Source organism: Micromys minutus (genome assembly GCF_963924665.1).
Source record: "Micromys minutus genome assembly, chromosome: 2".
NCBI lineage: Eukaryota > Metazoa > Chordata > Mammalia > Rodentia > Muridae > Micromys > Micromys minutus.
In genome coordinates this window covers 60,025,618-60,052,697 of record NC_137971.1, presented here as the reverse complement: position 1 = coordinate 60,052,697, position 27,080 = coordinate 60,025,618, and the positions used below count along the sequence as shown (strand labels likewise).

General features: G+C 48.6%; 1 protein-coding gene across 1 annotated transcript; it reads left to right on the top strand.

The window, feature by feature from the left end:
• Positions 1–93: 93 nt before the first annotated feature.
• LRRC27 (leucine rich repeat containing 27) lies at positions 94–26,401 on the top strand (the record flags this gene model as incomplete). Its single annotated transcript, XM_080912983.1, has 10 exons — positions 94–471; positions 3,774–3,904; positions 7,192–7,250; positions 8,140–8,292; positions 10,527–10,899; positions 12,491–12,637; positions 14,563–14,656; positions 20,963–21,081; positions 22,287–22,410; positions 26,255–26,401. The coding sequence occupies 10 exons, from the start codon at positions 94–96 to the stop codon at positions 26,399–26,401; spliced, it is 1,725 nt and encodes a 574-aa protein (XP_080769109.1).
• Positions 26,402–27,080: the final 679 nt, after the last annotated feature.

Sequence of the window (27,080 nt, the reverse complement as noted above, 5' to 3'; positions counted from 1 at the left end):
TAGTTGCTAGGACACACACACTGACCCCCCCCCCTTTGTCTCCAGGTGACTCCATACCAAGAAGAATGAGCAGTGGCCACTGGAGGGCATCAAATGGAGAACACCAGCACCCATGCAGTGACCAGCACCCATGCAGTGACCAGCACCCATGCAGTGACTAGCACCCATGCAGCGACCAGCACCCATGCAGCGACCAGCACCCATGCAGCGACCAGCACCCATGCAGCGACCAGCACCCATGCAGCGACCAGCACCCATGCAGCGACCAGCACCCATGCAGTGACCGAGAAGGCTGCTAAAGATCCCAAGGATGCTGCTGCTGCCGACACCGAGAGCTTCCCTGATCCCTTTCCCAGAGATGATGATCAAATGGATTTTGAAGGGATCGTCTTTTCTTCCTCACCAATCTTAGACCTGAGTCAAAGAGGCCTGCACCATTTGGGAAAGTTCTTTAAAATTCCCAACCTTCAAGTAAGTCCAGATCCTGGGAGGGTATGATACACAGGTGCCTGCAGCCAGGAGCAGAACCAGCTCAGGCCCTTTGTTCCTCTTGCTGGGAGAGATGAATTCCAGAAGGAGCAGAGGGTTACCTGACGCTTCACCAGCTGACCACAACAAAAAGCAACTGAGATGCGGTGCCAGGCAACCGAGAGGGCTAGGTATCAGGATGGGGCAGCCTTCTCCAACCCGTGGGTTGTGTCTCTTGATGAGAAAGCTGGATGGAGGTCACTTCCCAAACACCCTAGGTCTCTGATTTAAAATACATGTCCTTCTGAAGTCCCCTGGGCACTCTGAAAACAGTTGGAAACTTTCTCTCATTTTCACAATGTTACACACTGCTTTCCTCATGTCAAGCTGGCCTTCAGGGCACTCCCTAGTAAGGTGGCCTTGTCCCTGTGCTTTCTGAAGCAAGCAGCATTGACGGCAGACAGGATAGAGAATACCACAGCAGTGCTGGCACTGCCCTGGTGTCACAGAATGTCCTTAAGGCACATTCAGCTTCACCTGGAACCTAGAAATGGCATCATGGTGCTTTGTAAGATAACAAGATGACAGAGTAAAATCAGAAAGACCTTGTCAGAGACATCTCAGCACTCAGGTAAGCTGTCCATTCCCTCTGCCCATATCTGCTCAAGGCAAGAGAGGAGCAAACACTCTTGACCCCCCCCCTTTTTTTTCTGTAGATAAGGTCTTGTTGTGAGGCCTAAAGTGGCCTCAGATTCAACAGTCCCCGTGGCCTTGCCTGGCTGGCTATCCTCCTTCACACATCACTAAGAAGTGAAGCTCTCCATTCTCAGGGGAATCAAGGAGACTGTGTGGTACCCATTGTCTTTATTCAAAAAGGAAAGAGGAAATTTCAAAGTCCTTCAGGTCTAACCCAGACTCATAACTCTCTGAGAAAACAGGCATCACCATGAATGTATTACTATGCCAAAAAGCCCCAGAGCTATTAGGAGCCATGGGCTTCGTTTTGCAACCATGTAGCAATCAGTCCCCAAAGGTGTAAATTCCACGCTAGAGACATTGATGCTCAGGGGACATAGAAAAAAATGCCCTGTTCACACTAGGATCTGGAGGAAGAGCACAGCAGAATGTGCTTCATGGGCTCCAGACAGCGCAGAGCCAGCTTTGCCAGGTTTGCTGGGGAGAGATGGTGTGCTACCCTCCCTGATGTCCATTTTCCCAAGTTCAGAAGGAACCCTGGTTTCCAGTCTGAATATCAGGATTAGCTTACCCTGAGAGGAAAAGAGCATGCCTAAGCAGGTTAAAGCCTCCACTCTGCCAAGTCTCGAAGGATCATGATGGGGCATTGCATGTGCATGTCTTTGAGGACATATGTCCTCATGTGCCCAGAGACACATAAGCATGTATAAGGATGTGTGGGTGGGACATCTGACACCAGATGACTGAAGATGGCATATACATATGTGGCATATATATATATATATATATATATATATATATATATATATATATATATATATATATATATATATATATATATCCTCACATGTGGATACGTATTCTTATGTGCCTGGAGAATGTATGTGTATAGAAACATGCATTTTCATGTTCATGGAGGCATATGTGTTCTATGTGGGTGTGTACTCTGAGTATGTGGAAGTATTCATAAGCATCCAGTCAAGGCCATGTCATTCCATGCGTGCCAGCTGCTACTCTACTCTCAAAAGACCATGCCATCTGCCAGCAGGCAAGGACTGATGCTCTCCAAGCTGATGTTCTCTCTTCATACTTACAGAACACCACAATGGCAATCAACATTCTTCAAGAACCTGGAAGTCACTTATATCAGGAAGATGGCATCTGTAGAGTTGGGAGCAGTACCACCCTGGCAGGGGAAGCTGCCTGTGGCTACTGGAGTAGAAAGGAAGCATAATTGTAATGGCTGATGCACTCACACCTACTGTGTGATCTAATGTGTGATACACTCACACTACAGTGTGACCTAATGTCTGATACACTCACACCTACAGTGTGACCTAATGCCTGATACACTCACACCTACAGTGTGACCTAATGCCTGATACACTCACACCTACAGTGTGACCTAATGCCTGATACACTCACACCTACTGTGAGATCCTGCCAGGGAAGACCTATTGTCCCAACTCTACAGACAAGGACCCCCAAGAACAGAGAGGTGCAGGAGCTTGCTCAAAGTCACACAGCTAAGAGTTTTTGAAACCTAAATTTAAACTCGGGAAATGTTGCTTTAAGGTCAATGTTTCTGACATCTGAGGCTGCCCCGTGGCAAGTGTGGACAGAAGTGTAAATGTGCAAGATAACGCTTTGACAGCATATAGCAGCAGCATCGATGGGAGCGTTTTAAAAATACTCTATAATCCAACCACACTGCGACTATGGAATTACACATTCATAGGCTGGCACGATGGCTAAGTAGGCGGAAGTCCTTGTCAAGTAAGCCTGGAAACCTGAGTTCCATGCCCAAAACCCGTGTAAAGTGGAAGGAAAGAACTGGATCCACGTTGCCCTTTGATTTTTACACATGTGCCGGTGCATACATGCTCACCATGTACACATGCAACACAAAATAATAATAAAATGTCTAATATAGTCATTATATAATCCTACATATAGTATTGTATATTTCATGTATATAATGTGCATACACACATATATAGAATAAACACACACATACACACAGCTTTCCCCCTTATCCAGGAATGCTCAGTAGAAAATTGCAGAAACTATGTTTTAATAGCATAAATGTATCTTTATGACCATTCTATTGCATTATTGGTTATTGTTAACCTCTTGCTGTGCTGATTTCTCAAGCTACACTTCATCACAGGAGCACACAGACAGGAGAATGTCCCAGTGCAGTCTGTGGTTTCAAGCATCCACTGAGGGGTCTTAGAATATTACCCCAGCAAAGTCAGGTCAACACTTCTCAGGACTCTTCTTGCCTGCACGAGGGCCTCTTTCTGTGTGGCCGGTCATCACAGATCATGCCACAGCAGAATGTGTCTGTGTCCTTTAGCTTCCTCCTCACTGCCAACTGGGAATTAATCAGACATGTCTCTTGCTGCTTGTTCACTAAGTTTGCTGAGTGTGATGCTGAGTCCGGCCAGAATGAAGGAAAAACAGTTTTAGGTTTTAAATCTCTCTGTTTCTGGAATCTACCATTTGTTTGTTTGGTTTGATGTGTAGTTATGGTTGTTTTAGTCCTTTTGGGGATGGTTTTAAATTTTACTGGCTGACCAAGCACCTTCTGGTCTCCTTCTGTGAAGCAATTACACCTGCAGAGGAATTTGCTCAGCGAGATTCCAAAGGATTTCTTTCAGCTGCTGCCCAACCTGACATGGCTGGACCTCCGTTTCAACAAGATCAGGGTTCTTCCATCTGGGATAGGCTCTCACAAGTAAGTGTCCTTAGATGTGCAATTAAATCGTCTTGGTCTGGGCTAGGCACTTAAGAGGCAGAGGCAGGCAGATGTCTGAGGGTGTGAGACCAATTGCTCTACATAATGAGCTGCCATCTCAAAATGTATAAAGTCCAGATGGTTCAGAGAGAGCAAAGAGATGCATGACCAGCTGTGCAAGTCCAGATGTTTCAGACAGAGCCCAGGCCAGCCATCCCAGGTGCAGCCAACCATGTGGAGATGGGTCCTTTGACATGCTCTTGGGTAGCTGATTCCACCTGACCCTGCTGTGGGAAGCTAAGATCAAAAGTATACTGGGTATGAAAACCCTGCCACACGTCGCCATTGGCTGTGGGTAATCCCCCCTGACTATTAGGGAAGGGCTTTGCCCCACTTTGAAAAGTTAGAAATCTCCAAGCAAGCAGTGTGGACTGTCCTACCACATTCCTACTCCTTGGCTTCCCAGGATTTCCTGGAACCCCCCAGTTGCAGAGCCCAGTGTAGCCCACCCTCGACGCCCAGGCTTCCATGCCGTATCCCTATCTGCAGGCTCACCATCTCCTTTCCTGGGCTCTCTCTCCATGCCGCATATTTTCCTGTTCCATGTTAGCTCTGACTCACTTCAGACCACCTATCACCTCATTGGCTGGGACAGAGGAAAAAGGGCAGACAGATTTCTGAAGCAATTGGATGCTTACCAGGTGTCAGGGATGTGACAGGAGACAAAACTGACAAAGGCCTCTAGGGTTAGGGCTCTCAACTTTGAAACTTATTTTGAAAGATCTAACAGAACGGGGGAAGGTTAGAATTAGACTTGGCCCCAGATCACTGCCTAAGGAAGGAAGCAGTAGGGCAAAGGAAGCAGGGAGAGTTGGCAGGCAGCCAGGGCAGCGGTCCATGCAGGAGGCTTGGCCAAGCTGACCTCGAAAGGGCCTCGGGGAATCTCAGAGCTATTGGGATTGGCATCATGAGGCCAGAAAACAAGAGTCGTCCAAGGGTGACTCCAGTTCCCGTGTAGGGGTATCCCAGTGGTGCTATCCTGAGTCCACTGTGTAACCTAACAGCGTAAGGTTTGCAGAGGTTACATTGTTTAGGAAAATGTAAATAAAAATGAAAACAGAGCAGTTGGCGCAGATGATGGTGAAAAGCAAACGCCCTGGTCTTCAGTCTCCAGCTGAGCAGGAAGCAGCTTGCTTTTGATGTGTCCATTTTGAACAGTCCTCTGGAGCTCTTGGGACCTGCAGGGCAAGCTGTGGATGGACTGATAAGGGGAGGGCACATGCCTGGCCCAATACCTGTTGGTGAGACCATAGACGGATCTCTTGAGTGGCTCTCTGGGCAGTTTCCATCCAGTCATGCCTGTGGGACCAGGGTACCTGGTCTTCTGGGCCTGTCTCCTGTGCAGATTGTCTTTCTTCCTCACAAGGCAACTATCTTTTATGCAGGGTATCTGAGTGTTTTTCATCCACAAAATATTTTATTGTTAACACTCGGTCTGGCAAGCAGTTGTCCTTGAGAGTTAAGGCCACATAAACTCTGCTGCTGAGGGGACCACTTCCTGCCTCCACCCAAAAGAGGTGCTCCATCCCCAGATCTGGAATCCTTGGATTTTGACAGTCAAAGCCAGCTGCTTTGTGTTATTTAAGTTATAATTGAACCTCTGATTTTCCACCCATTATGTCATTAAAAGTGAATCCACTTGTGGAAGGGCTGAAACATATTAATTAGAAATTTTAAGTAATTATGGGCTCATTAAAGGCTTTAAAGTTAAAAAACAATTAAAACAATAGTATCATCAGAGCCCCCCCCCCACCATGTGTGGATGTTTGAGTATGGGCACAGAGACTAAAACAAAGCCTGTTGATTGGCTCTCTCGGGGCTACAGGCAGACAAGTGCATGTGCAATTGTAGATTAGCATTGCTGTGACCAGTGAGGACAGTCAGTGCTGTCAGGACCTCCAGACCAGCACAGGCTCTTCATCACAGGGTGTTGCTATGTAGAGTAGTACGCTCTGCATACTCTCAATCTAATAGTTGGTAAATAATAAATATTAAATAAGTATTCTTCCAAAAGTCGTCAAGCCAAACGGACTGGAATGTCTTTGGCTCTGGTGCTGGAGCAGTTCATGGCACATTGCTGAATCTCTTGTCTTGAGTCACAGTCAGCTGCTTCCAGAGAGCTGGCATGTCCTTGCGGGCTGTCCCTTACAAGCAGATTTCAGGAACACCACAGCACGGCCGATGAGCTGGGTCGGGAAGGATGCAGTACTCTGTCTTTGTGCACGTCATGTTAAGTTTCCTGGGGAGAAAGAAAAAGGTCAGCAGTTGAAGGGGCTTTCTGGAGAGCAGACTAGGCTCTCTGTAAATGCCCACGTGGACAGTTCTTGACTCTCTGTAACTTCAGTTTCAGGGTATCTGACACTCTTCTGGCCTCCATGGGCATATGGTACATGTACATACATGTAGGCCCTAAAATCCATGCATATACATAATTTTTTAAATAGTAAGTTTTTCAAAAAAAAAAAAAAAGTTTATTCATTACTTCAAATAAGGCAAGTTATGGCATGCATTCTCAATGTTAGCCCTGGAGAGGTGGAGGCAGGAGGATTGTTGAAAGTTTCAGATTACTCTAATTTGCAAGGCAAAGTCTACACCAGCCTTTGTACAGAGTAAAACTCTGTCTCAAAAGCAGACTTCAAATAAAGGGAATTCTTCAGAAAGCAGCCCCATGGTAATGCTGAAGTAGGTAATGCGGTGTGAGCCCTGCTCCTGGGTACTGAGGCCACAGTGCTGCCCACCCAGGAGTCTTCTCTGCTTCAGGTTTCACAGGTGGGACCACACTGCGCCCAGCAGTACAGCAGGCAACGGTCTCTGCATCCTTCAGAGTCTCTGGGTGCAGCTCGGGCCTAGAGCCCTGTGCTTTGCCTAGCACTGGCCAGGAGACAAAGCCCTCCCCATCTTCAAAGGAACAGCACAGAGCAGGAACAGGCTGTCTGAGAGCTCATGCCAGATTTTGGCTGAGGATCCTTCAGAAGTAAAGGGGAGAGTAATAAATTAATAATGGCTATAGTTGTCAGAGTTAAATCTGAAAGACAAAACAGAGCAGGTGCCATGTTCCTTTTGCCCTCTGACTCTGAGGTGTTTGCCAGTGGTGCATGGTGTGGGTGTGTGTTAGCACATCTGGGACCCAAGAAAAGGAAAATGGGGACTTTTGGCATATTGTATAGACTGTCATTTAATCTTCTGCTTTCTAAACTGTTTTATTTATTTTTTCTTTCTCTTTAAAGACATTTGACAACTTTGCTCTTAGAAAGAAATCCTATCAAAGTGTTACCGGTTGAGCTAGGTAAGTACCACAGCAGTAAAATGAAAGGTGGCTTCAAATGCTTTGAAGTTCTAAGGGCTGTGATGGAGCGGAGAGGCAAGACCCAAAGGATAAGGTGGCAAGGAGTTCAAAATCCTGTTCCCTGTCAGTTACTCCCAGTCGCCGTGACAATACACGAAGCAGCTTAAGCGAGAAAAGGTGCATTTTTCTCGAGGGAAGCCGATTTAGCGGTGGAAATGTGGGGGAAGGTTGCCAAATGAATGAAGGTGGGAAGCAGGAAAGACCATGATGTGGTCTGTCACATTGTATTTGTCACAAGCAAATACAGAAGAGGACAGTTGGCTCTCACCTGGCCTTGAGACTGGAGTGGGAAGTGAACCCCTAAGACATTCTTAGACATTGTCAATCCAACCAGGTTTGGTGACACATTCCTGTAATCCCAGCACTTGGGACCTGAGACAGAAGGATTGCTATGTGTCTGAGGATAGCCTGGGTCACACAGGGAATTGTAGGCCAGTCTGGGCAACAGTAGGGTGAAACCCTGTCTCCACAGAAACAAAAGACTAAACAAATAAATAACTGTCAATTCTCATTACTCATTTCCCTAACTTTCCTCCTCCTCCTCCTCCTCCTCCTCCTCCTCTTCATCCTCCTCCTCCTCCTCCTCTTCCTCCTCCTCCTCTTCCTCCTCCTCCTCTTCCTCCTCCTCCTCTTCCTCCTCCTCCTCCTCCTCTTCCTCCTACTCTTCCTCTTTTGAGCCAGTCTTTTGTAGCTCAAGCTGGCCATGAACTCCCCATGTGACTGAGGATAACATTGAACTCAGGAGCTCCCTGAGTCTACCTGCTTTCCTCTCCCCTCTGAGTCCCTCACCAAGAGGTGGGCAGAGGACTGAAAGTCCCCTTCACTCCAGGGCAGGTCACTACACTGACGGCATTGAACCTGAGACACTGCCCTCTGGAATTCCCTCCTTACCTGATTGTGCAGAAAGGCTTGGTATCCATCCTCACCTTCCTACGCATCTGCTCAGTGGAGAATGCCTTCCCTGGAGATGAGTCGCTTCCAGGTTTGTAGAGAATTTTCTGTTACTAGATGAGAACTGGGAGTGTGGCTTCTCTTGTCTCTGTGGGGCTCACATGGCAAAGGGTAGCCCCTACACTGGCCCAAACACCAAGCTCAAGTCCACTCTGAGCAGTACACACTTGTCTAGATGCGGTAAAAGTTCATGGGATAAGGCAAGTGGAGCAGTCTTTGCCTCCAAGTCACTAGCAAGCAGCTACCCTGTGAGGGCCTGATGCTCCTCCAGACAACGTTTTAAAAAGCTCCATGGAGCATATCCTGTTCCTGCCTAGATACTAAGAACTAGCTGAATAAACATGTTGTTCCCGTGAGGTGAGACACTTATACTGCCCCATCTTTTCAACATATTGAGCAGCCAGAGAGGAGGAAGGGGAAGGGAATGGTGCACCAGTCTTTGCCTTGATCATCCACCCTAAGTGTCCCAGGTTGCAGTGTTTTAAAGCAATCACATTTATAAAGGGCCCTAGCTCTGTGTCTGTGGGTGGCTTTAGAGGTGACTCAGAAATATTAGAGGGAGTGACACTGGGCAGCAGGGAAGGTGAGGAGCTCCACTTTAGGAAGCCCCCGGGACTCTTGTGTGCAGTCTAGGCCTCAAGTGGTCCTGTGCCAGCGTGTGGACCTAGCTGAGGGTTCCTCCTTGGGTGACATCTAGCTCCAGTGTCTTAGACTGCCTATGTAAAGGCACATAATTTAGGGGAAGGCTGCACATAGCAAGCCTCTGAGCAATGTGATGGCACCCTAAGGACATCTTGATAAGGACAGGATAAGAGAGGAAAGGCAGGGTAGAAGGCACTGCAGGCTGGCCGAAGCAGGTGCACGCATGGGATTCTAGAACCCTGAGAGGCAGGGGTGGGAGTCTGGAAGCAGCCACTTCTATACTGGGGGTCTGGAGCAGGTCTGCGGCAACAGCTGGGGCAAGTGGTGCAGAATACTAGAGGATATGTATGTCAGACCCCAGTGAAAAAGCATTCTGCTCATTCAGAAGTGAGGATGCCATGAAAGGGGAGAAGGAAAAGCTCCAGTCCAGGCTGGAGGAGACTAAAGGCCTAGGAAGTTGAATATACCACACTTCCAGGAAGACACTGGATCTGGCACCAGGAAGTGGTGCAAGAAGTGTCACTGGGCCAGCTGTGGGGGTTCAGGTCCTCGTGACATGACAGATGACAGAAGTCAGTGTGACACTGGCTCTGGGGTAGGGTTTGGGACTGGCAGTCATTCCTGTTGTAACGTGTTCTATGTAAGCACAAGGAGGGGACCAGTGGTAGTTAAGAGTGGTCAAGACCAGAAGATGCTAGACGGCGGAGGGCTCACTCTTGCCTGACCCCACACCTTGGCTCCTGTCCAGTCCTGCACCTCCTGGCTCATGGCACAGAGCCTCTGCCTGCCTGAGGACAAGCCTGCAGCCTGTGTCCCCACTGGGCACGTGCCACTCTACCTCAGCAGTCCTGGGACTTGGATTTTTCTCAATAGCTCACCCAGAACTAAAAGTCAGCAAAGCGTTGCCAAAGAACAGCAGGCACACAGGCTAGCTTTTAATTGAAATAAAGATTCAAGATATCTTGGAGGAGGAGAGCAGAAAAGCCCATAAGGGTATCATGCACATGGGCTGCAAGATATGGTAGGTGGAGAAAGGTGCAGAAAGGTGTAAGGAGCTCAGGGATTTTAACAAAGTGTGCCCATCTCCCACCCAGTAGCTGCTGTGGGTCTGTAGCAGCCTATGGGGTCCAGCTGGCCCAGACCTGAGTGGACTCCCCCTCACCTCCCAGACATCTGAGCAAAGAAACAAAGGCTATGGCCTAGAAGCCAGCAGATCCTGAGAATGGCATTGACTTAGCGGCCACTGCAGTAGGCATAGTCTCAAGTTAGGTAACAAAATGCCTGACAGCAGTAACTTAAGGAAGGAAGGCTTATATTAGCTCAGGATTTGAGGAGAGACAGCCCATCTAGGGAAGTCATGGCAGCAGGCACTTGAAACATCTGGTTACAATGTGTCTGCAGCTGGGAGGCAGAAAGAGATGAACTCTGGAGCTCAGCTGTCTGGGTCCCCAGTTCATAACAGGGGGCCACTCACATTGAGGGTGGGCCTTCCCTCATTAATTAAGCCTCTCTGAAAACACCCTCACAGACCCAGAGATGTGTCTCCCAGGTGATTCTGAATCCCAGCAAGTTGATAATGAAGACCAACCCCACAAACACTGCAATGTCTTTTTCTTCCACCAGAAGTCTCAGTGGCCAAGATGAGCAGCAATGACCTTCCGTACCCTGTGCTCACTCTGCCCCATAAAAGCTCACCCAGTGAGCACAGCCTTAATGTCCTGGACCAGGAGGCCGCAGTGGTGAAGGAGAAGGATGACTTCTTCCCACCCATGGACAGGCTAGACCTGAGTGATCTCCGCAAATCCAGTGCTGCCTCTGAGATCTGGCCCAGTAAGGAGGAAATCCGGCGCTTCTGGAAGCTGAGGCAGGAGATTGTGGAGAATGAGCAATTGGAGATTCAAGAGAAGAAGCTCTTGGCTGTTGAGCTGCCGCCAAATCTCAAGGCGGCGCTAAATGCCAAGGAGAGAAAGCTCAGGAAGCCATGGCCTACGGTCAGGTAAGGCTATGCTGAGGAGGACTACCTGACCTACAGAGCTATAAAGTTATTTCATGCTCCTCTGAAGGATGGTGTCTACTTCCTAAGGAGCTTGTCTGTTCCACAACCATTGTTTAGGGAATACTGGACCAATCCTGCATATAGAAGCAGAGCAGGCCAGTGTCACTGAACACACTTGGCAGAGTAGGGCATGTAGCTGAAACTCACTCAGCTCATGGGTGGTGTGTCGTACCTGTGCATGCAGCTGATGTGTGTGGTAACTGTGTGGTGCTGCATGCATATAGAATAAGAACGTGTTCAGTCCAGCTCACACGTCCTCCAGAGATATGTGACCATATCTCGGGAACAATAATGAGCTCCTGGGGGTGACAGACTCTTAGAACTGACAGTAACCAGTGGTTTAAAACTCTCTGGACATTTGGGAAGATATCCACAGAAGCTGTGGAGTCTCAAGATGTCAGGCAAGAGGCCTGTGTGGAGAGCAGCTCACTCTTTAACTATGCTGTGGTTTTGAATGTTGTAAATGTTATTGTGAACGTGTGTGTATGCGTATGTGTGCCTATGAGTGTACATATGGAGACTAGAGGATGACTTCAAATGTCTCTCTCACTGAACATTGCTATTTTTGTTCATCTGCCTTTGCCCCTACCCCACGTGCTGGGGTGGCAGGGGCATGTAACTGCGCTTGGTTTCTGTGAGCGTCTAGGGGCCAGACTCAGGTTTTCACACTTGTGCACCCGGCACTTCAGCCACTGAACCACCTCTGCAGCTCTTAGGCTTTAACATTCATCTACATCTCAAAGCACACATATATACATTACAGCCAAAAAGCGTTGGCACCTTGCACCATGACCTGTGGTCTTGGTGGCCTGGGGTTACTGAAATGTTCTCACTTTGAGTCACAGACAATGAGAACAGTTACACTCTACTCTGCTGTTTGGAAACCTGTCTCCTCCCCCTTATGCTCACTGTGATAAATGATAATTCCAGTTTGTTCTGGCAATCATGGTCCACTCTCCAAAAGTACTTAAGTTTGTTTCTCTGTCTGACATAGATACCAGAGTTCAGCCCTGGGAGACTGGTGTGGCTTGCGTGGTTGGAACACTCAGTGTGTGTGACCACACTCCCTCTGGCTCCCCTGATGACCCTGTGCCACCTCCTGGGAATGGTTTGAGATGCCCTTTCCTATGGACTTTAGCTCAGTAACTGGTGGTCATCTAGAGGACAGAGTCCTCAACTGACACAGATCAGTACTGAAGCTTTCTCTGGATTACTGTAGCTGGAACCAGTGACTATTTCAGTATACAACGAACCCACCAGGCCTGCTTTAAGCTTTTCCACTATTTATTAGGCCAGGAGTTAGGGTCTCGGTTTTTGTTTTGTTTTGTTTTGTTTTGGTTTAGTTTTGGGGTTTTTTTTTTGTTTGTTTGTTTGTTTGTTTTTGTTTTTTTCTTTCTCCCCCCCCCCCCGGAGACAAGGTCTTATTCTGTGACCTTCTTTTCAATCTGTATGTGTTCATTATTGTTTCTCTAACAAGCATGATTACCATCATAGAGTTACATTTTCAGCTATGAACATTTTGTGATTTTAGAAAGAGGTCTACCTCCTTCAAAGGCATCTTGCCCAACCTCTCTTCAACATACCAAAACACAGTTCATACAAAAAAGATGGAAGAAACTCACAAGGCGGCTCTTCGGGAGCTCCAGGAGAAGGAGACAATGCTGGAGCAGCGGAGGAGGTGCACCTGGGCTGGGGTAGGGTCAGGATTGGGAGACCTCCCAGTGGTCCACCATGTTGGTGTAGTTTTGTCACCAGCCTCACCAGGGGTCTGATAGCTTCAGACTCCTGGCCAGGCTGGGTCAGCTTCTGGATTTAGAAGGCCTTGCTTGTACACTTCACACACTCTACAGTTCACTAAGATGCCCAGGCTCTTGCTCAGCCATCCAGAGACTCCTTGTTGGACTTGCACAGCATAGTAGTTAGTGGGTATCCTTCAAGCCGTTTATTGTCTCCTGCCTTTCCACCATGCCTGCCTACATTTCCCAAGTGCCTTGAGCTTCTGTCCCCTTACAGGCCAAGTACCTTTCTCCTCCCGTGCCCATCCCCAGGCGCTGCCATCATATCTAAAAATGTTGCTAGAAGTGACTGGCCACATGTGAACTTCCCATGTCAGTGGCATGCTGACACACTCCTTGCCCTTGGGTTCCTGTGGCCAGATTGTCACACCTACCATTCTCAACAACTATTCTCCTCTGCCCTATAGCTCTACTGACAACCCAGCTGTGTCCAGTTATGGGCACCCTCCAGCCAGCCAGTATGGACCACATCCACAGTACCACAGGTTTCCAAGCCTCATGGTTGGGTTTGGCCAATGGGGGATCCCAGTGGATATGTCCGTGCTGGTTAAAGCAAGGATAGACCCTCTATATCCTTAGCTTCTGTGAATTCCCTAGTCATATCCCACATGCTGCCTTTGACTTCATCTTTTCTCCCGTTTAGTTTGTTTTTCTTACTGTTCCTTCCCTGTCCTACCAGGATCTGAGATCCTGGCCACATTAGGCACATGTCCCTGAAACCTCCCACTCCTCCCCTATGAAGCCTGGCTATAAATAAACCTCCTGAGGCCACAATCAGGAAGTCTGCCTGTTTGTCTGGGACCCAACTGGGGACACACTGGTCACAAGCAGCCATAGGTTGGTGTGATAGCGGACACCCTGTAGTCAGTTGTCCTCTCCCACAATGGGCCTTGTACACAAAGAACCAGTGACTTCTCTCCATTGTCCTACTTCTGTGTTGTATTCCCTTGCTGAGCAGCTATGGGGGAGGTACGGGTGCCCTTGCTTTCAGAATTAAGAGCTTCCCCGGGGTGAGCAAACCCCTTCTGTTTCCTGTGATGGAGAGGTGGCTGATGAAATAAAGTCCCTTGTCCAGGAGCTAAGTAGAAGATTTGGAGCACATCTGAGCACTCGGGGGCTGGGGACTTGAACCATCTAGGCTAGTGGTGGGACACCTGGGAGGAGATATAGAGGAAGATCCAGGTCTATACTTCATGTTGGAACCCAGAGGACCCTGGACATTCTAAGGCACCTACACAGGAAATGGAGCTCAGGATGGAAAAGAGGCTGATCTAGAACAGGATTTGGGGTAGCAGCCACTGAAGCAGAGATGGCTTTAACATAGTTAGGCTTCATTCCACCCCTACCACTCTGGACACTGTGAACATTCTGTATCCCTGGAAGCTCACTTGGCCCCCGGGGGGTCAGGTGAAATAGAGGATGTGCACTATCAAGTATCTGAGAAGCTGCTGTGACCCTCAGCAGAATCTGCAGCCTGTGACACAGTACCCATGACCTAGCTGTTTCCTTCCTGGGCAGTGGGACATGGGGAACCCAGCCACCTCAGCAAGGTGTCAACCTACAGCATGAAATGGAACCTACGTCCAGGGCCTTTCAGTTGGCATCTGCCTACCCAGGTCTTTGTTCAACGTGTTTTTGGAAGAAGCCCAGCTGAAGGAAAGAGGAAGGGAGGGGAGGGCTGTCAACCTCTCACTGTAGAGAGAAAAAGAAGAGGATTTAGGGAAGCTGAAGTGACAGCAGATTTTTCCAGCTCTGTTTCAAGTAACTTATAGGTTGTGACTTAAATGTGACCATGCTTCTTCTCCAGAGACAAGAGAGCTCTGCAGGAGTGGAGAGAGCAGACCCAGCTGATGAGGCACAGGAGGGAGCTCAGTAAATTCCAGCCTCCACATAGGAACATGGTACGTGGCAGGCAGGTTGCCTCGGGTCCCATGCATGAGCAGGATGGGGCTCACACACAATGTCCAGGCTATTCCTCTAAGTCAGTGGTGCTGCACACAGCCCTACCCTTGGAGCACTACAGCTGTCCTGGCCTTTGAAGCTGCCCTCTGCCCACTGACTACTAGTTCCATCTGAAGGATGTGATGCTCAGACTTGAGGGGAAAAGAGCAAACCACTAGGTTGAGATGTATCTAGGGGTATTATTCTATAAAGTCTGCACCCACATGCCAGCCACTTTAGGACCTAAAGAACAGTGGCCTTGCAACTTATCCTCGACCTCAGGGCCCCTGTCAGGCTGTGTCTCATAGGATGTCTGTGCAGCACCCCTTGCAGATCCTGGTCCCTTAGGGCACAGGAGCCAGTCAGCACCAGGTAGCTGGCTGCTCCTCTAGAATGTGCTTGGCATCCTTTGTACTTGGGTCTAGGCAGGTAGTGTACTTCTTAGCTTGTTTACAAATGTTTCCTTTTTCTTCTAAAAAATACTCTTTGTATCTGGCCAGGAAGTGGTGGTATATACCTTTAACCCCTGCATTTGGAAGCAGAAGTAAGTGGGTCTTTGTGAGTTCGAGATCAGCCTGATCGACAGAGCAAGTTCCAGGACAACTAGGGCTACACAGAGAAACCCTGTGTCAAAAAAGAAAAGCGATTTCCCATGTCAGTCAAGCTACTGATTAAGTCAGTAGCTGAGGAAGGTCCCAAGGCATTGCATAGTCTGTTCTAACCACTCTGTGCTTGCCTGCTGATGAGATCAGTGAGCACCGATCAAATCTTCTTTAAAAAAAAAACTAATTTTAAAATCTATAGTAAAGTTCCAAAGTCAATGCAGAGTTTTATACATCCCTCCTCTCTTCCTTTGATATTGATCTTCCCAGATCACAGAGGAGCACTCAGAATAGGCATGCCTGCCCATTCCTGCCTTCTCCACAGGCACCCTGATCTGGTGGGGTTCGCTTGTAAACTAGCATTCATGCTGTCTGGTGTGCTCTGGCTGGACCTTTGTGTCTCTCCAGGTCTCCCCTGAGCTGACACTTCGGGCTAGTGGTTTTTATCAGTTGTTTTTCCATCGTATTTCACTTCCAAGGTTTTAGGGAGAATTTTTTTTATTAGGAGCATGGATACCACATAACAACCATGGATCTGGCTCTGAGCAGCCTGTCCACATGTAGCCAGCTGTGGTGGTTTGAGTGAGAATGGCCTCCATAGGCTCCTGTGTTCTAATGCATGGTCCACAGTTGGTAGGAGCCTTTGAGAAACACTAAGAAATGCGGCCTCGTTGTTGGAGGAAGTATCACCAGGGCTGGGCTTTGAGGTTTCAAAAGCTACATGATTCTCAGCTCGCTCACTTTCCCTCCCTCCCCCCCTTCCATGGTTGTCTCAGTGTGCAAGCTCCCCAGTTACTGTTCCAGTACAATGCCTGCCTGCTGCCAAGCTCCCTACCATGGTGGCCATGGGCTAACCCACTGAAACTGTAAGGAATCAAGTTTGGTATTAGGTAGTAAACTCTTCCTTTTATAAGTTGCCTTGGTCATAGTATCTCTTCACAGCAAAAGAAAGATAAGACACCAGCCTTGATCCCATTCAGGATAGCATGATTAGCCTTTGCAGTCATGCTGGTCTCCCCTCGGTGGCTGATCCGGGCCTCCGGACTCATTCTTCACTTATCTCTACCAGGACCCATCATCACCAAATCTGTAGTAGGGCCTTGCTGGCCATCTGCAATGCTCCTTTGTCACCAACGTCTAGTGCAACTTGCCTGAAGCAGAGGCCTTTGCTGATGTCTTAACAAGACCCATTGTCACTGCTGTCTGGTGTGGCTCATCTGCAGTGGGGCTGGGCAGCTGATGGCTGGGTAGGGCAGGCCGACATTGTCCATCCAACTCAAACAATGGTTTGTTATCTTAAGAAATAAGGAATGAAACAAACTTTGGAAATGTTTGCTACTGTAGAGTGTCCTAGGAAACTAACAGGAAGCACAGGGTAGGGATTTCAAACTCTGATGCAGGCAGGGTCCCTGGGTGGTGTGGGTCCCCTGCTCACGGCCAGTGGAGACACAGCTCTGCCATCTCCTTGGATGGAAGTTCAAGAGATCTGGGCTCCTCCAGCTCAAACAGAACCTGTCACCTCATGTCACATACACTCCTTACCCAGGAAGCCTTTCTCAAGAGTAGTTCTTTAAAGCCATCCTAGACCCAGAAACAGGACCTTCCTAAATGATATAGTGAGGACCAGAGGCTTTCAGATAACACATGCTGAAAGCTAGCCTGGGTCCTTCTGTTCATCCTGAAGGCCATTCTGTTCTGGTCCACCATGGTACTGTCTTCATTGTGTGAGATGTCAGAGAGGAGTGTGTGTTCCTTATTCTTTGAACACTACATTGTACTATGTCAGGTGTTCACTTATGTGTCCATCATCCTTTCTACATTCCCAAGGTTTTTTTTCCATGTGTATAAAAATTTGTAAATATTTTTATCAGTCAGGCAGTGGTGGTAAATTCAATCCCAGCACTGGAGAGGCCAGCCTGGTCTACAGAGTGAGTTTCAATATAGCCAGGGATACACAGGGAGATTCTTTCTCCAAAAAAAGAAAGAAAGAAAGAAAGAAAGAAAGAAAGAAAGAAAGAAAGAAGAAGAGAGTGAGGAGGAGGAGAAGAAATTGACCAAAGAGAGCTAGAAAGATTACTTAGTGGTTGGTTATAAACACTTGCTGTTCTTGCAACCAGGGTTCAGTTCCAAATAGCCATATGGTACCTCACAACCGTTTCTACTTCCAAGGGATCCAGTGACCTCTTCTAGTCGCCTTGGTCACTAGGCATACACATGGTACACATACATACATGCAGGCAAAGAACTCAGTACACACAAAGTAAAAAAAAAAAAAAAAATCTTAAAATTTTTTTTTAAAAAACCAAAGATTAAGAGAGAAATGGGGAGAGGATGTGACAGGCAGTTCCCGCGAGAAAACCCAAATGGCTGGTGGTATGCGCTCATCGTGTATGAATTGCTCCACCAGTCCAGCTAAGAACCCTGAACTGTGAGCAATCTGTGACTATAGCCCCCAGCACCCTCCTGAAAGATCAGTAACAGGACAAACAGACAGAGGATGTTTCTCAGGTGATGAGGGCTTTCCTAGCACTCACGGAGCTCTGGGTAAGAGCCCCAGCACCACAGAAACTGGGCATGGTCTTATGATGTAATCCCAATACTTGGGAGGCAGAGACAGGAGACTCGGCTAAGGGTGGAGTTTGAGGCCACAAGAGGCCTTATCTCAACAAACAAACAAGCCAGATAGTGCCTTTGGAGACTGTCGAGTTCATACTTCAGAGACGACAGCACCTAACAGAAAGCAATGAGCTAAGATGCTTGGTGGTATATTTTGTCATCTGCAGAGACAAACACACATTTGAGACTAACAGTGTCAGCCTGGGGCTTGTTCTCAGCCTGTAAAGGCTCCTGCAGTTGAACAGGAGGTCACTAGAGGGTGCTAGGGTGCTGAGCATGGCTGGAGGCTGCTGGGCGGAGCTGATGCTCCAGCCTTGAGCACTGTGTGCCAAGCCGGAGTCTTCACCATGTATGAGTGGGGAAACGCCTTTGCAGCTTGGCTCCAGACTGAGCCCACTTGCCGTTCCCGAGCTTCTTGTGCTGTGCGTGCGCAGCCTGGTAAAAGACTTCTAAGATTAGACATTGGTGAGACCACCCTATTCAGAAAAGCTTACATTTCTCTTCTCCATGTTGTTCTGAAACTGACAGCCTTGCCTGTGACCTTTGAGCTCTTTTTTTTCCCCTAGGCCTCCATAGCATTTGAGTGTTTGACACTCTCTTATAAAGCTGGTGAGAACCTCCCAGTCACCAGTACTCCTTATGCCTAAAAATTTTCAGGCACTTAGCTTTTTGTGGCTGTTGTTGTTACAGAATAAGGTATTTTGATGAAATTTTCTTGCCTGTATTTTTCTGTAATAGTAAACTCATGTAGATGAAACCCCAACACAAACACGTGCCTTTGTTTTTGTTTTTTGTTTTTTTTAAATGTCTGAATTAATGAGGAAAAAAACTCACCTGGACTTAGCATCATACTTTTCTTTCTGTTGGAATTTCTTTGGAAGACTTTTGATCTCATGTGGTGAGGCAGCTGTCACAGTCAGCAAGCATGCGGAATTCCAAATTCCGCTGCGCCCCAGCCCTGTGCACTTCCGGGGTGGCTGTAAAAGAAGGGTGTGGTGGCTCCTGTCCCCTAACTGCATCTTCCTGGGATCCGGGACTTTCAGACTGCTAGGCGTGCTGGGGCTGAACTGCAGGTGTTGGCAATTTAAGATCCAGACCTGGAAATCTTGTGCTGGGAAGGGAAGATGCAGATCTGATGAGGAGGCGGGGTCTGGCTGAGTTCAAAGTTCGCCTTTGCAGGGAGATACTGCATAGCAGGAGCCCTGGCAGGAAGCTCACCCCCTCCTCTTTCACTCAGTCTCACTCTACTAAGTCAGCCTTGGAGTCTCACAACCTGCCCCCTACTGGCGTACCCTGTGCACAACAGACAAATGCACACACACTGAAGGTCCTGAGTCTGAGGCTGAGTTAGTTCCCCACCTCATCCCCTGGAGGCTTCAGAGTAGCACTGGTCACGTGGTCCTTGCTGCCCTTACTAGTGTGTCCTATCCAGGCACATCTGCTTTCCCGGAGGTGCAGAAACAGCTTCAGGTGCCATCTAAGGGCTCTGCAGGAAGCTGGCCATTACAGCAGAAGACCTGGAAGGAAGATAGAAATGCCTCTAGTCTCCTTCTGTTTCTTTAATCATTGAGATGTGATAAGTTATTTCTCTGACAATGAAATGAGCCAGTTCCAGCCAGATTAGATGATATTAAAGGCAGGTTTATTAGGAAGCTGTTCTCGGGTGAGTCCGCTGGCCCCAAGGACTGGGACGAGGGATATCACCATGGGGAAAGGGGGGTGGGGGAGAGAAAAGGAGAAAAGAGAAAGGAGAGATGCACAGACCGATGGAGAGAGGAGGGGAGAAAGAGAAAGGGATGGGGCTCCAGTGCAGCCCCTGGGCTGGAAAGTTCAGAGTTGAGGGTAGGGTAGGCCAGGTAGGGACTGAAGGATGCAGGGAAAACCTGAAGGTCAGGTCTGCTTTAATATGTAAAATATGCACCTTAGTTTCTTGTCTCTGGGTCCTAAATCAAACAAGATGAAGTTCCCTCACCTCTGATATTAAGAGGGAACCAGACAGCTTAGGTCTTGAAGGAGCCAGGATTAGGGCTGAGCCTTACTTAGCTCTTGAGACTGAGCAGAGTGTAGAAGGTACAGGCACTGGGTGGGCATGAAAAGCTAGGAGCAGACAGGAGATCTCTTGGGTCCTAATCAGAGGAGAATTTGGAGACTAGCCTAGATTTTGGGTGTCTGAGACTTGGGAATAGAGAGGCCCTGGAGGAAGGCCACAGCAGTCAGGAGACAAGGTGACCCAGGCTACAGGGCAGAAGGCAGCTGCTGGGAGGGAGGCCAGTCCATTGTTCACATGGACCACAGTGGGTAAGGAAGGCCAAACACGGTGTATGTGGCCATGAATCCTGTTTCTATGACTCCAAGTGACCCTTAATACTACAGAGGGCACATAAGTCTCTCTGCTCTGCTCTGGGCCTGTCTCCCCATGTTCTGTTCTCACAAGTCAGTAAAAGTTGAAAGATCTAGTGCTACGTAGCCTTGAGGGCCAGGGGGGCTAGGGGTGACTGTGCCAAAAGGTACATCTGGACATGCCATGGTATCCCTCAGAATGTTGCTGCTCTATCGGGGGAACAACTGAGACACCTGTAGGTTTATCACTTGTCCCACCCACAGTGTCTAGATCCATGGCCAGAAACGCTATCCTGCAGGCTGGCCAAGTCAAAGGCCTAGACTTGATACATTCCGTTTGTATCAGCACTCATGTATTGACTTGAAACTTGGTGATTTTAAAACTAATTCACAGCTGTATAAATGCAATCGGGTCCTGTTAACAGCAGTGTGTTTTCTGTCATGTGACAGACTCTCAGGGGATCCTGGGTCAACTCTAATAACCTTGAGCATACCCAGCGTCCCTTGATTGACACTGCCTGTATACTCCAGCCTGTGTTGTTGGTGGCTTTGAGAGATGCGGGGATGCCTGTACGGAATGTCTCTTCTACGTAGTCCCTGGGTGGCCTAGCAGGGTGAAGGGAAGATTCGTGAGCCTGGCAAGTGGGCCTGTGGGAAGAGCAGCCTTCTTACCCACTGATGGAAATACCTTGTTCCGGTTTCTTTTAGATGGCATCGAAGATTCCCTTTGCCACAGATCTGGCAGACCATGAGAACATGCCAGTGAGTCAATTTGGGAAAGGAAAGCCCAGCAGAGAGGGGACAGCACAAAGGACTATAGAAATAAGGTTGGTGACAGTTGTGTATTCTGCCTCCCAGCTCAGTGCCTCTGAATGTCCAGCCATATGTGAACACTCAGCACAGTGACACAGTGAGCGATCCAGAAAGACATGGTCCCTGCCCTTGGAGTTCTATTACCCTGTCAGATGACCAAGAAGACTTAGAAGACTTCCCTACAGGAGTACTCCTATAGGCAACCCTAGTCCTGCCCCAGTTACTCCAGTGCCTTAGCACTTGACCTTTCAGCTCTCAAGACTACACCTAACCTTCCCATAGTGGTATGCTGAGTGTGGCTTCTGCCAGAAAACAGGACACATGAGAAGACCAGCTCATGGTACCTTAGGATTTGATGCCCTAGTAACAGAGTCTCTGTCCAGGAGGACACTAGGCTGCTAACAGGGGTAGTGGCATGTCAGTTGGCCAGCTGGCAGACCCATAGCTTTGGGGAAGCTAGGTACCAATAAAAGACCAACAGGGAAGGGGAGAGATCTGAGCCAATCCACTGGGATGCTGTAGAAGCACCGCTGTGTCCAGCGCAGGTGGCAGAGAGCAAGCGGTGCAGAAAAAAGATGGGAAGGGGTTTTCTGCATTACCTAAAGAGGTTCCTGGCCTCTTTCTGCCATTCTAAATCATTGCATTTACAGTCAAGAAACAACAACCTTAGAGTCACAGAGATAGACATGTGTTTAAAAATCCCAGGTCAATGAGATGTTCTGCTCGGTCTAAATGTTCAGTAAATCTGTTTACCTACGAGAAGAAATGCTGTTCTCCACATGCATAGAACAGGCTCCTAGACAGGCATAGTCACACATGGACTTGATGTTTGTGTATGGGTGTTTTGTCTGCATACGTGTCTGTGTACCGTATGTATATAATGCCCGAGGAGACCAGAAGAGGGTGTCATATCTTTTGTAACTGAGTTATAGGTGGTTATGAGCCACCAAGAGGATGCTGGGAACTGAACCTTGGTCCTATTTAAGATCCACAGTGCTTTTAACCTCTGAGCTTGCCCTCCAGCCCCAACTTGGGGGTGTTTAAGCATAGTGCCCTGTGGGTAACTATGTTCCCTCAACCCAGCATCTCTAGGAGCCATGCCACAGCTACCTGGTGCCCCAGGATGGCTAGTGGACTACAGGGAAATGGTACTTTCTCTGGTTGTAATGAGACTTCCAGTCTCAGGCCAGCATCCAAACAGCAAGTGTCTGTGTTCCAGTGTCTCACCATTAGCAGAGCTGGAGGACAAGATAAGACGGCACACACAGCAGATTCGTGCTCGCAGTTTCCTGGGTACCAACGCAATGCAAGACGTGAAGACGGCCAACCAGGACCTGGAAAACGTGAGTATCTTTGCCTGCTTGGGAATGTGTCACTAATGGAAGGGAATTTTCTATAACACTGAGAGCAGATAGCCTCTAACCATGTGGTTTGCCTGCCATGTCTGTAGTGGACTCAGGGGGGGGATAGCTCCAGAAAATAGCCTGGCCACATTTTGAGCCCTCACCTGCACCAGACAAAATGGTATGAACATGCTAGCTTAGGGCCTCAGAGAATGGGGACCAGCATCAGGTCTGGAACTAGTCTACTCTATGAGTCTGTGGAGTTTAAGGCCTCACACCCAGATGGTGGGCTGAAGCCCTGTGCTAGCTGAAAGAGAGCTGTTTGAAAGGGCTCATTGCTGCTGCCTAGAAAGAGAACACTGTGTCTAATCTACAGGGATCTGTGTGACCATGGCCCTGAGCTCTTAAACAGAGTAAATGGTGCCCCTAAGCTCTTCCCAGACATTCCTACATAGTGATTGACATCATCAGCGTCCACCTTGTGCCTCAGTGCCCCTGCTGTGAGCAAAGCACAGAGCAGAGGCCCTTCCTGCCCTGACAGAAAGCTGGTGGAAGGAATCAGAGGTTTTGACAATGGTACCTGGGTGCCCATGACTCCACCATTGCTTAGTTTCGGTTAAATCTGGCATTAGCTCAAGACCAGGCTTTCTTGAGAGCCTATCTGTGGCTCCATGTCCAGATAGACAAAAGTAAACCCTGGCCTCAACCCCACCATTAGGTTGAGCCTTCTAAGTCAGCACATCACATTTTCAGCCAGATTAATCACTGACCCTCTATAGCCAGAAACAAACAAAAAAAACCCAAAACAAACTGGAGCTACCATTCTAGACAGGTACAGATGAGATAAGACAGCTTTGAGGTAAAAACCATGGATCTCCAATAACACTTGCAGGGAGTCTGCAGCACTGGGCTCCAGCTTCCCCTAAGAAGCCACACCCCCTGATTTTCAGTCACTGTTATCTGACCTTTGGCATAAAAACTGAGCCTGTGTCCTAGCACATATGCTGTATGCCAGCAAAGAAGAAAGTCCCTGGAGATAAAGTATTAAGAGCCTGAGGGGGGGGGGGGAGATCCGGGGGTGGGGGTGGACACCAGCCAGTTGTGAGATTTATTCCCTAGAACCTGGAACACAAGAATGCAAACCTTGACCAAATCCCAGCATGGATTTGATTCCAAGTCTCACTCCTAGCAAAGAGGCTATTGGCAAACCATAGGTGTGTGAGGGAGGATGCCCCAGGCGTCTGCCCCCTGGTACTAGTGTAGACCTTGGTCAGCCTACCATGCCCCAGTGAGCCACACATCCTAGACTATTTGGGAAGCACACATTGACCTTAATGAGTTTTAAAGTGGTGGGGGGGGCCACAAAGTTAGGTGGGTAGGGGGTGTGGATCAGGAAAGAACTGGAAGAGGGTGTAAATATGATTAAAACATGATGGACAAAATTTTCAAGGAACTAATACAAAGGTCTAAAAAGAATGCAAACCTAGGGACAGTGGGTAGAAGTTGAGAGTCTGTTCCCTGGACAGTCACCACTGTCTCTACTGTCTTACCCAACAGAGCCTGTCCTGGGGAATCAGGTGTGGTGATAATGGCCATTCCATGCCTGCCTGAGCTCTGGGAAGGATGGTAGGAAAGGGCACCTGGGGGCCTGCCCTCAGGTGAGCAGGTAGAGGTGGAGGAGCTACCCTGGGGTCCTGGGGACCTAAAAAGGGAGCTGTGACTACTTGTTTATGCAGCTGTTGCTGTCACAAAGCCTCTGCGGTCCACCAGGCAGATAGGTTGCCTCTGTCAAGGCAGGAAGAGCCTTCTTTCCTCTCCAACCCTCTCACCTGACAAACAGACTACACGGTGTCCCCTGGAACCAGCCCAGTACAGAGTGGCCAGTGGATGCCCACCACCTATGAGGTCTGGTGATTGTGGGATCTCATGCTGATGAATGGGAACCACCCTGCACTCAGCCCCTGGAGAGGCCTCAGTAAGCGTGCAGGAAAGCCAAAAGGAATGAAGAGATACCAAATTTAAGAAACGCACAGTAGGGCTGGAGTAATGCTCCTCTTCTGGGGGATCCAAATCCAGTTCCCAGTAGCCACATGACAGCTTACAACCACGTTTAACTCCAGTTCCAGAGGACCTAGTGCAGTCTTTGACCTCCCTTGCTCCCTTGGCACCAGGCACTCACATGGTGCACATAAATATATGCAGACAAGATCTCATAAAACAAATACATCTAAAAATTTTGAAGAAGAAGAGGAGGAGGAAGAGGACAAGGGGGAAGGGAAGGGAAGGAGAGGGAGAGAGGGAGAGGAAGAAGAAAGGAGGAGAGAGAAGGAGAAGGAGAAGAGGAAGATATTCCCAGACATTGGTAGAAACACAGCAAGTGCCTGGAGGTAAAATTAAATTAGTGCCCCAGGAAGCACAATGTAAAGAAAAGGGGTAAGGACAACTGAGCTGAAACAAGGTTTTAAGACAACAACTAGAAGCCTCACGGAGGTTCAACCTGTGCTAGCAGATTCCAGAAAATGCCAGAGTAAGTGAAGAAAACTTGTTTTTGATTAGCTTTTCTAGCATGTGTGAAACCTGAGGTTGCTCTGCAGCACATGCTTACAGTCCCAGGACTAGAGGGAGGTGGATAAGGAATCCAAGGTCATACTCGGCTACATAGTGGGACACGAGCTAGAACGGGCCGACATGACACCCTGTCTCAAAAGAGAAAAAAGCATTTAGAGAAAGGGTGGACCACATGTTAGGAGCTTGATGTCCTAACCAAGGACCAAACAGTCCCACTGCCACATTGATCATGGAGGAAGAGGCCACAGCAGCATAAATGCTATTGAGGATACTCAGGCCCACCAAAAAAAAAAAAAAAGTTACTTTCTGCCCAGCCTCTCTAGAGGGCTTGGAATAAATTCTACCCACAGAGGTTGTCTAAGAGGAATAAGCAGAGCAAGGAAAAATAGAAAAGAAAAAAAAGGAAAGGGGAAAAAAGCCAAAAGACCTTGCTCACCAGTGGACCAGAGCATCTGGCCACGAGAGGCAGGTTTGTACAGGAGCAGAGGAGGCTTAGGAGTGTTCATTGAAGACATTGAGTGACAGGGACGAAGGCAACAGCGCAGTCTAAACTGAGGCTCCATGAGGGGGATACTAACCAACCAACAGCAATGCTGACTGGTGTGGTGTGGACCAAAGAGCTGAGAGTGGCCACACCCTCAGCTGGGCCAGGATGGTGGGGCTGGGCTTGAGATCAGCAGGAGGGATGGAGGGGATGAGCTAAGGTTTCCACCTAAGGATCAAGCAGCTGGCCACAGCAGACAGAGGTGAGCAGAGCTTGGTTACTGATCACACTGCCCACCTGTGACCACCGGGCTTCTTCCTTGGGCTGTAGCGCATGAGCACAAAGCACACACCTGACTCCAGGCTGGGCAGTTTCTTTCCTTGGCCCTCTCTGGCTGGCTGGCTCTATTAGAATTGGAAACCTTGGCTGGGATTATGTTTAGGGTGATATTCCACCATAAGGCACAGTAGTATGATGCTGGGGTACCAGGCGTACCAGGAGTACCAGCCTCAGTGGGCTTCTCTTGTCCCTCATTCATCCTGCTGCCTGCACAGGCATGTTGGGGGGCATGACAGGGGGACACTGTGGCAAATGGCTCACAATATGCTAACTCTGAAAGGATGGTTGAGTGACCCCTCCACACCCCTGAGGAGAACTACACTAAGATGCAGATAGTGGGTGTTTGGGGAAAAGGTACCCGAGTGCTCCCTGCACACACCCCATATCCACTGAAGTGGGGGGCTTATTTGTCCTGCCTGGTCTAACTTACACCCCTTCTTCTTCTCCCCAAAGACTAAGAAACTTCAGGAGGAGTTAAAGAAACTGAAGCTGGAGATGACCTTGAACAAAGACCATCCTTTTCCATCCTTCACTGGAAACCTTTCACTTCACCCACCAGCATCACAGCCTCAAAATATATTTTTTAACACAAAATACTAGGAAAGTGGTGTTGTCAGCAGAAATGACAAGTACCTCCCACAGTGAGGAGCTGCTGTCCCCTATGTGGTGTGGGGACTGTCCCGGACAGTGACTTGGGTCTTCAGCTGCTCCACAGGCTGTGGCTTTGAATAGACCTGACTCTCTTTCTGAGGCTATACAAGGTTTAGCTGCATTAAAAGGAAGAATGCTGTAAGCAAGCCAAACTGTTCTCTTCTGTCGCTGTTTCCACCAGTCGGCTTGACAGAGACCTTCCAGCAAGCCACAAGGGCATCTTAGTTTCCATTGATCCATGGAGAGGGGAGGCTGCTGGCTTGACTTCTGCAGCTCCATCTTTGTTCAGATGGGGGTTAGTGGACCATGTTATCCTGTTCAAACCAATGTCCTTTGGCTTGGCCCTTTGTTTGCGCAGAAACAGTGACACCTAGCCCCAGACATGCCTCTGCCCTGTAGGATCCCTGGGCACCCACCCCTACCCCACCCCCAACTCTTAAATATCTTGGTGCCACCCCACCTCACCCCCATAATCTTGCCATGAATTCAGGGGCTGCCTGGCAAATTGCAGCTCTGAATAGGACTATAAACCCAAGGCTCTTTCTTCAGGATGTTGGGAACATACAGAGAACTATTCAGGCTTTCTGTTTCCTCTTGTGTAAGTTCTGGTTAAGACTTGACCTGATCC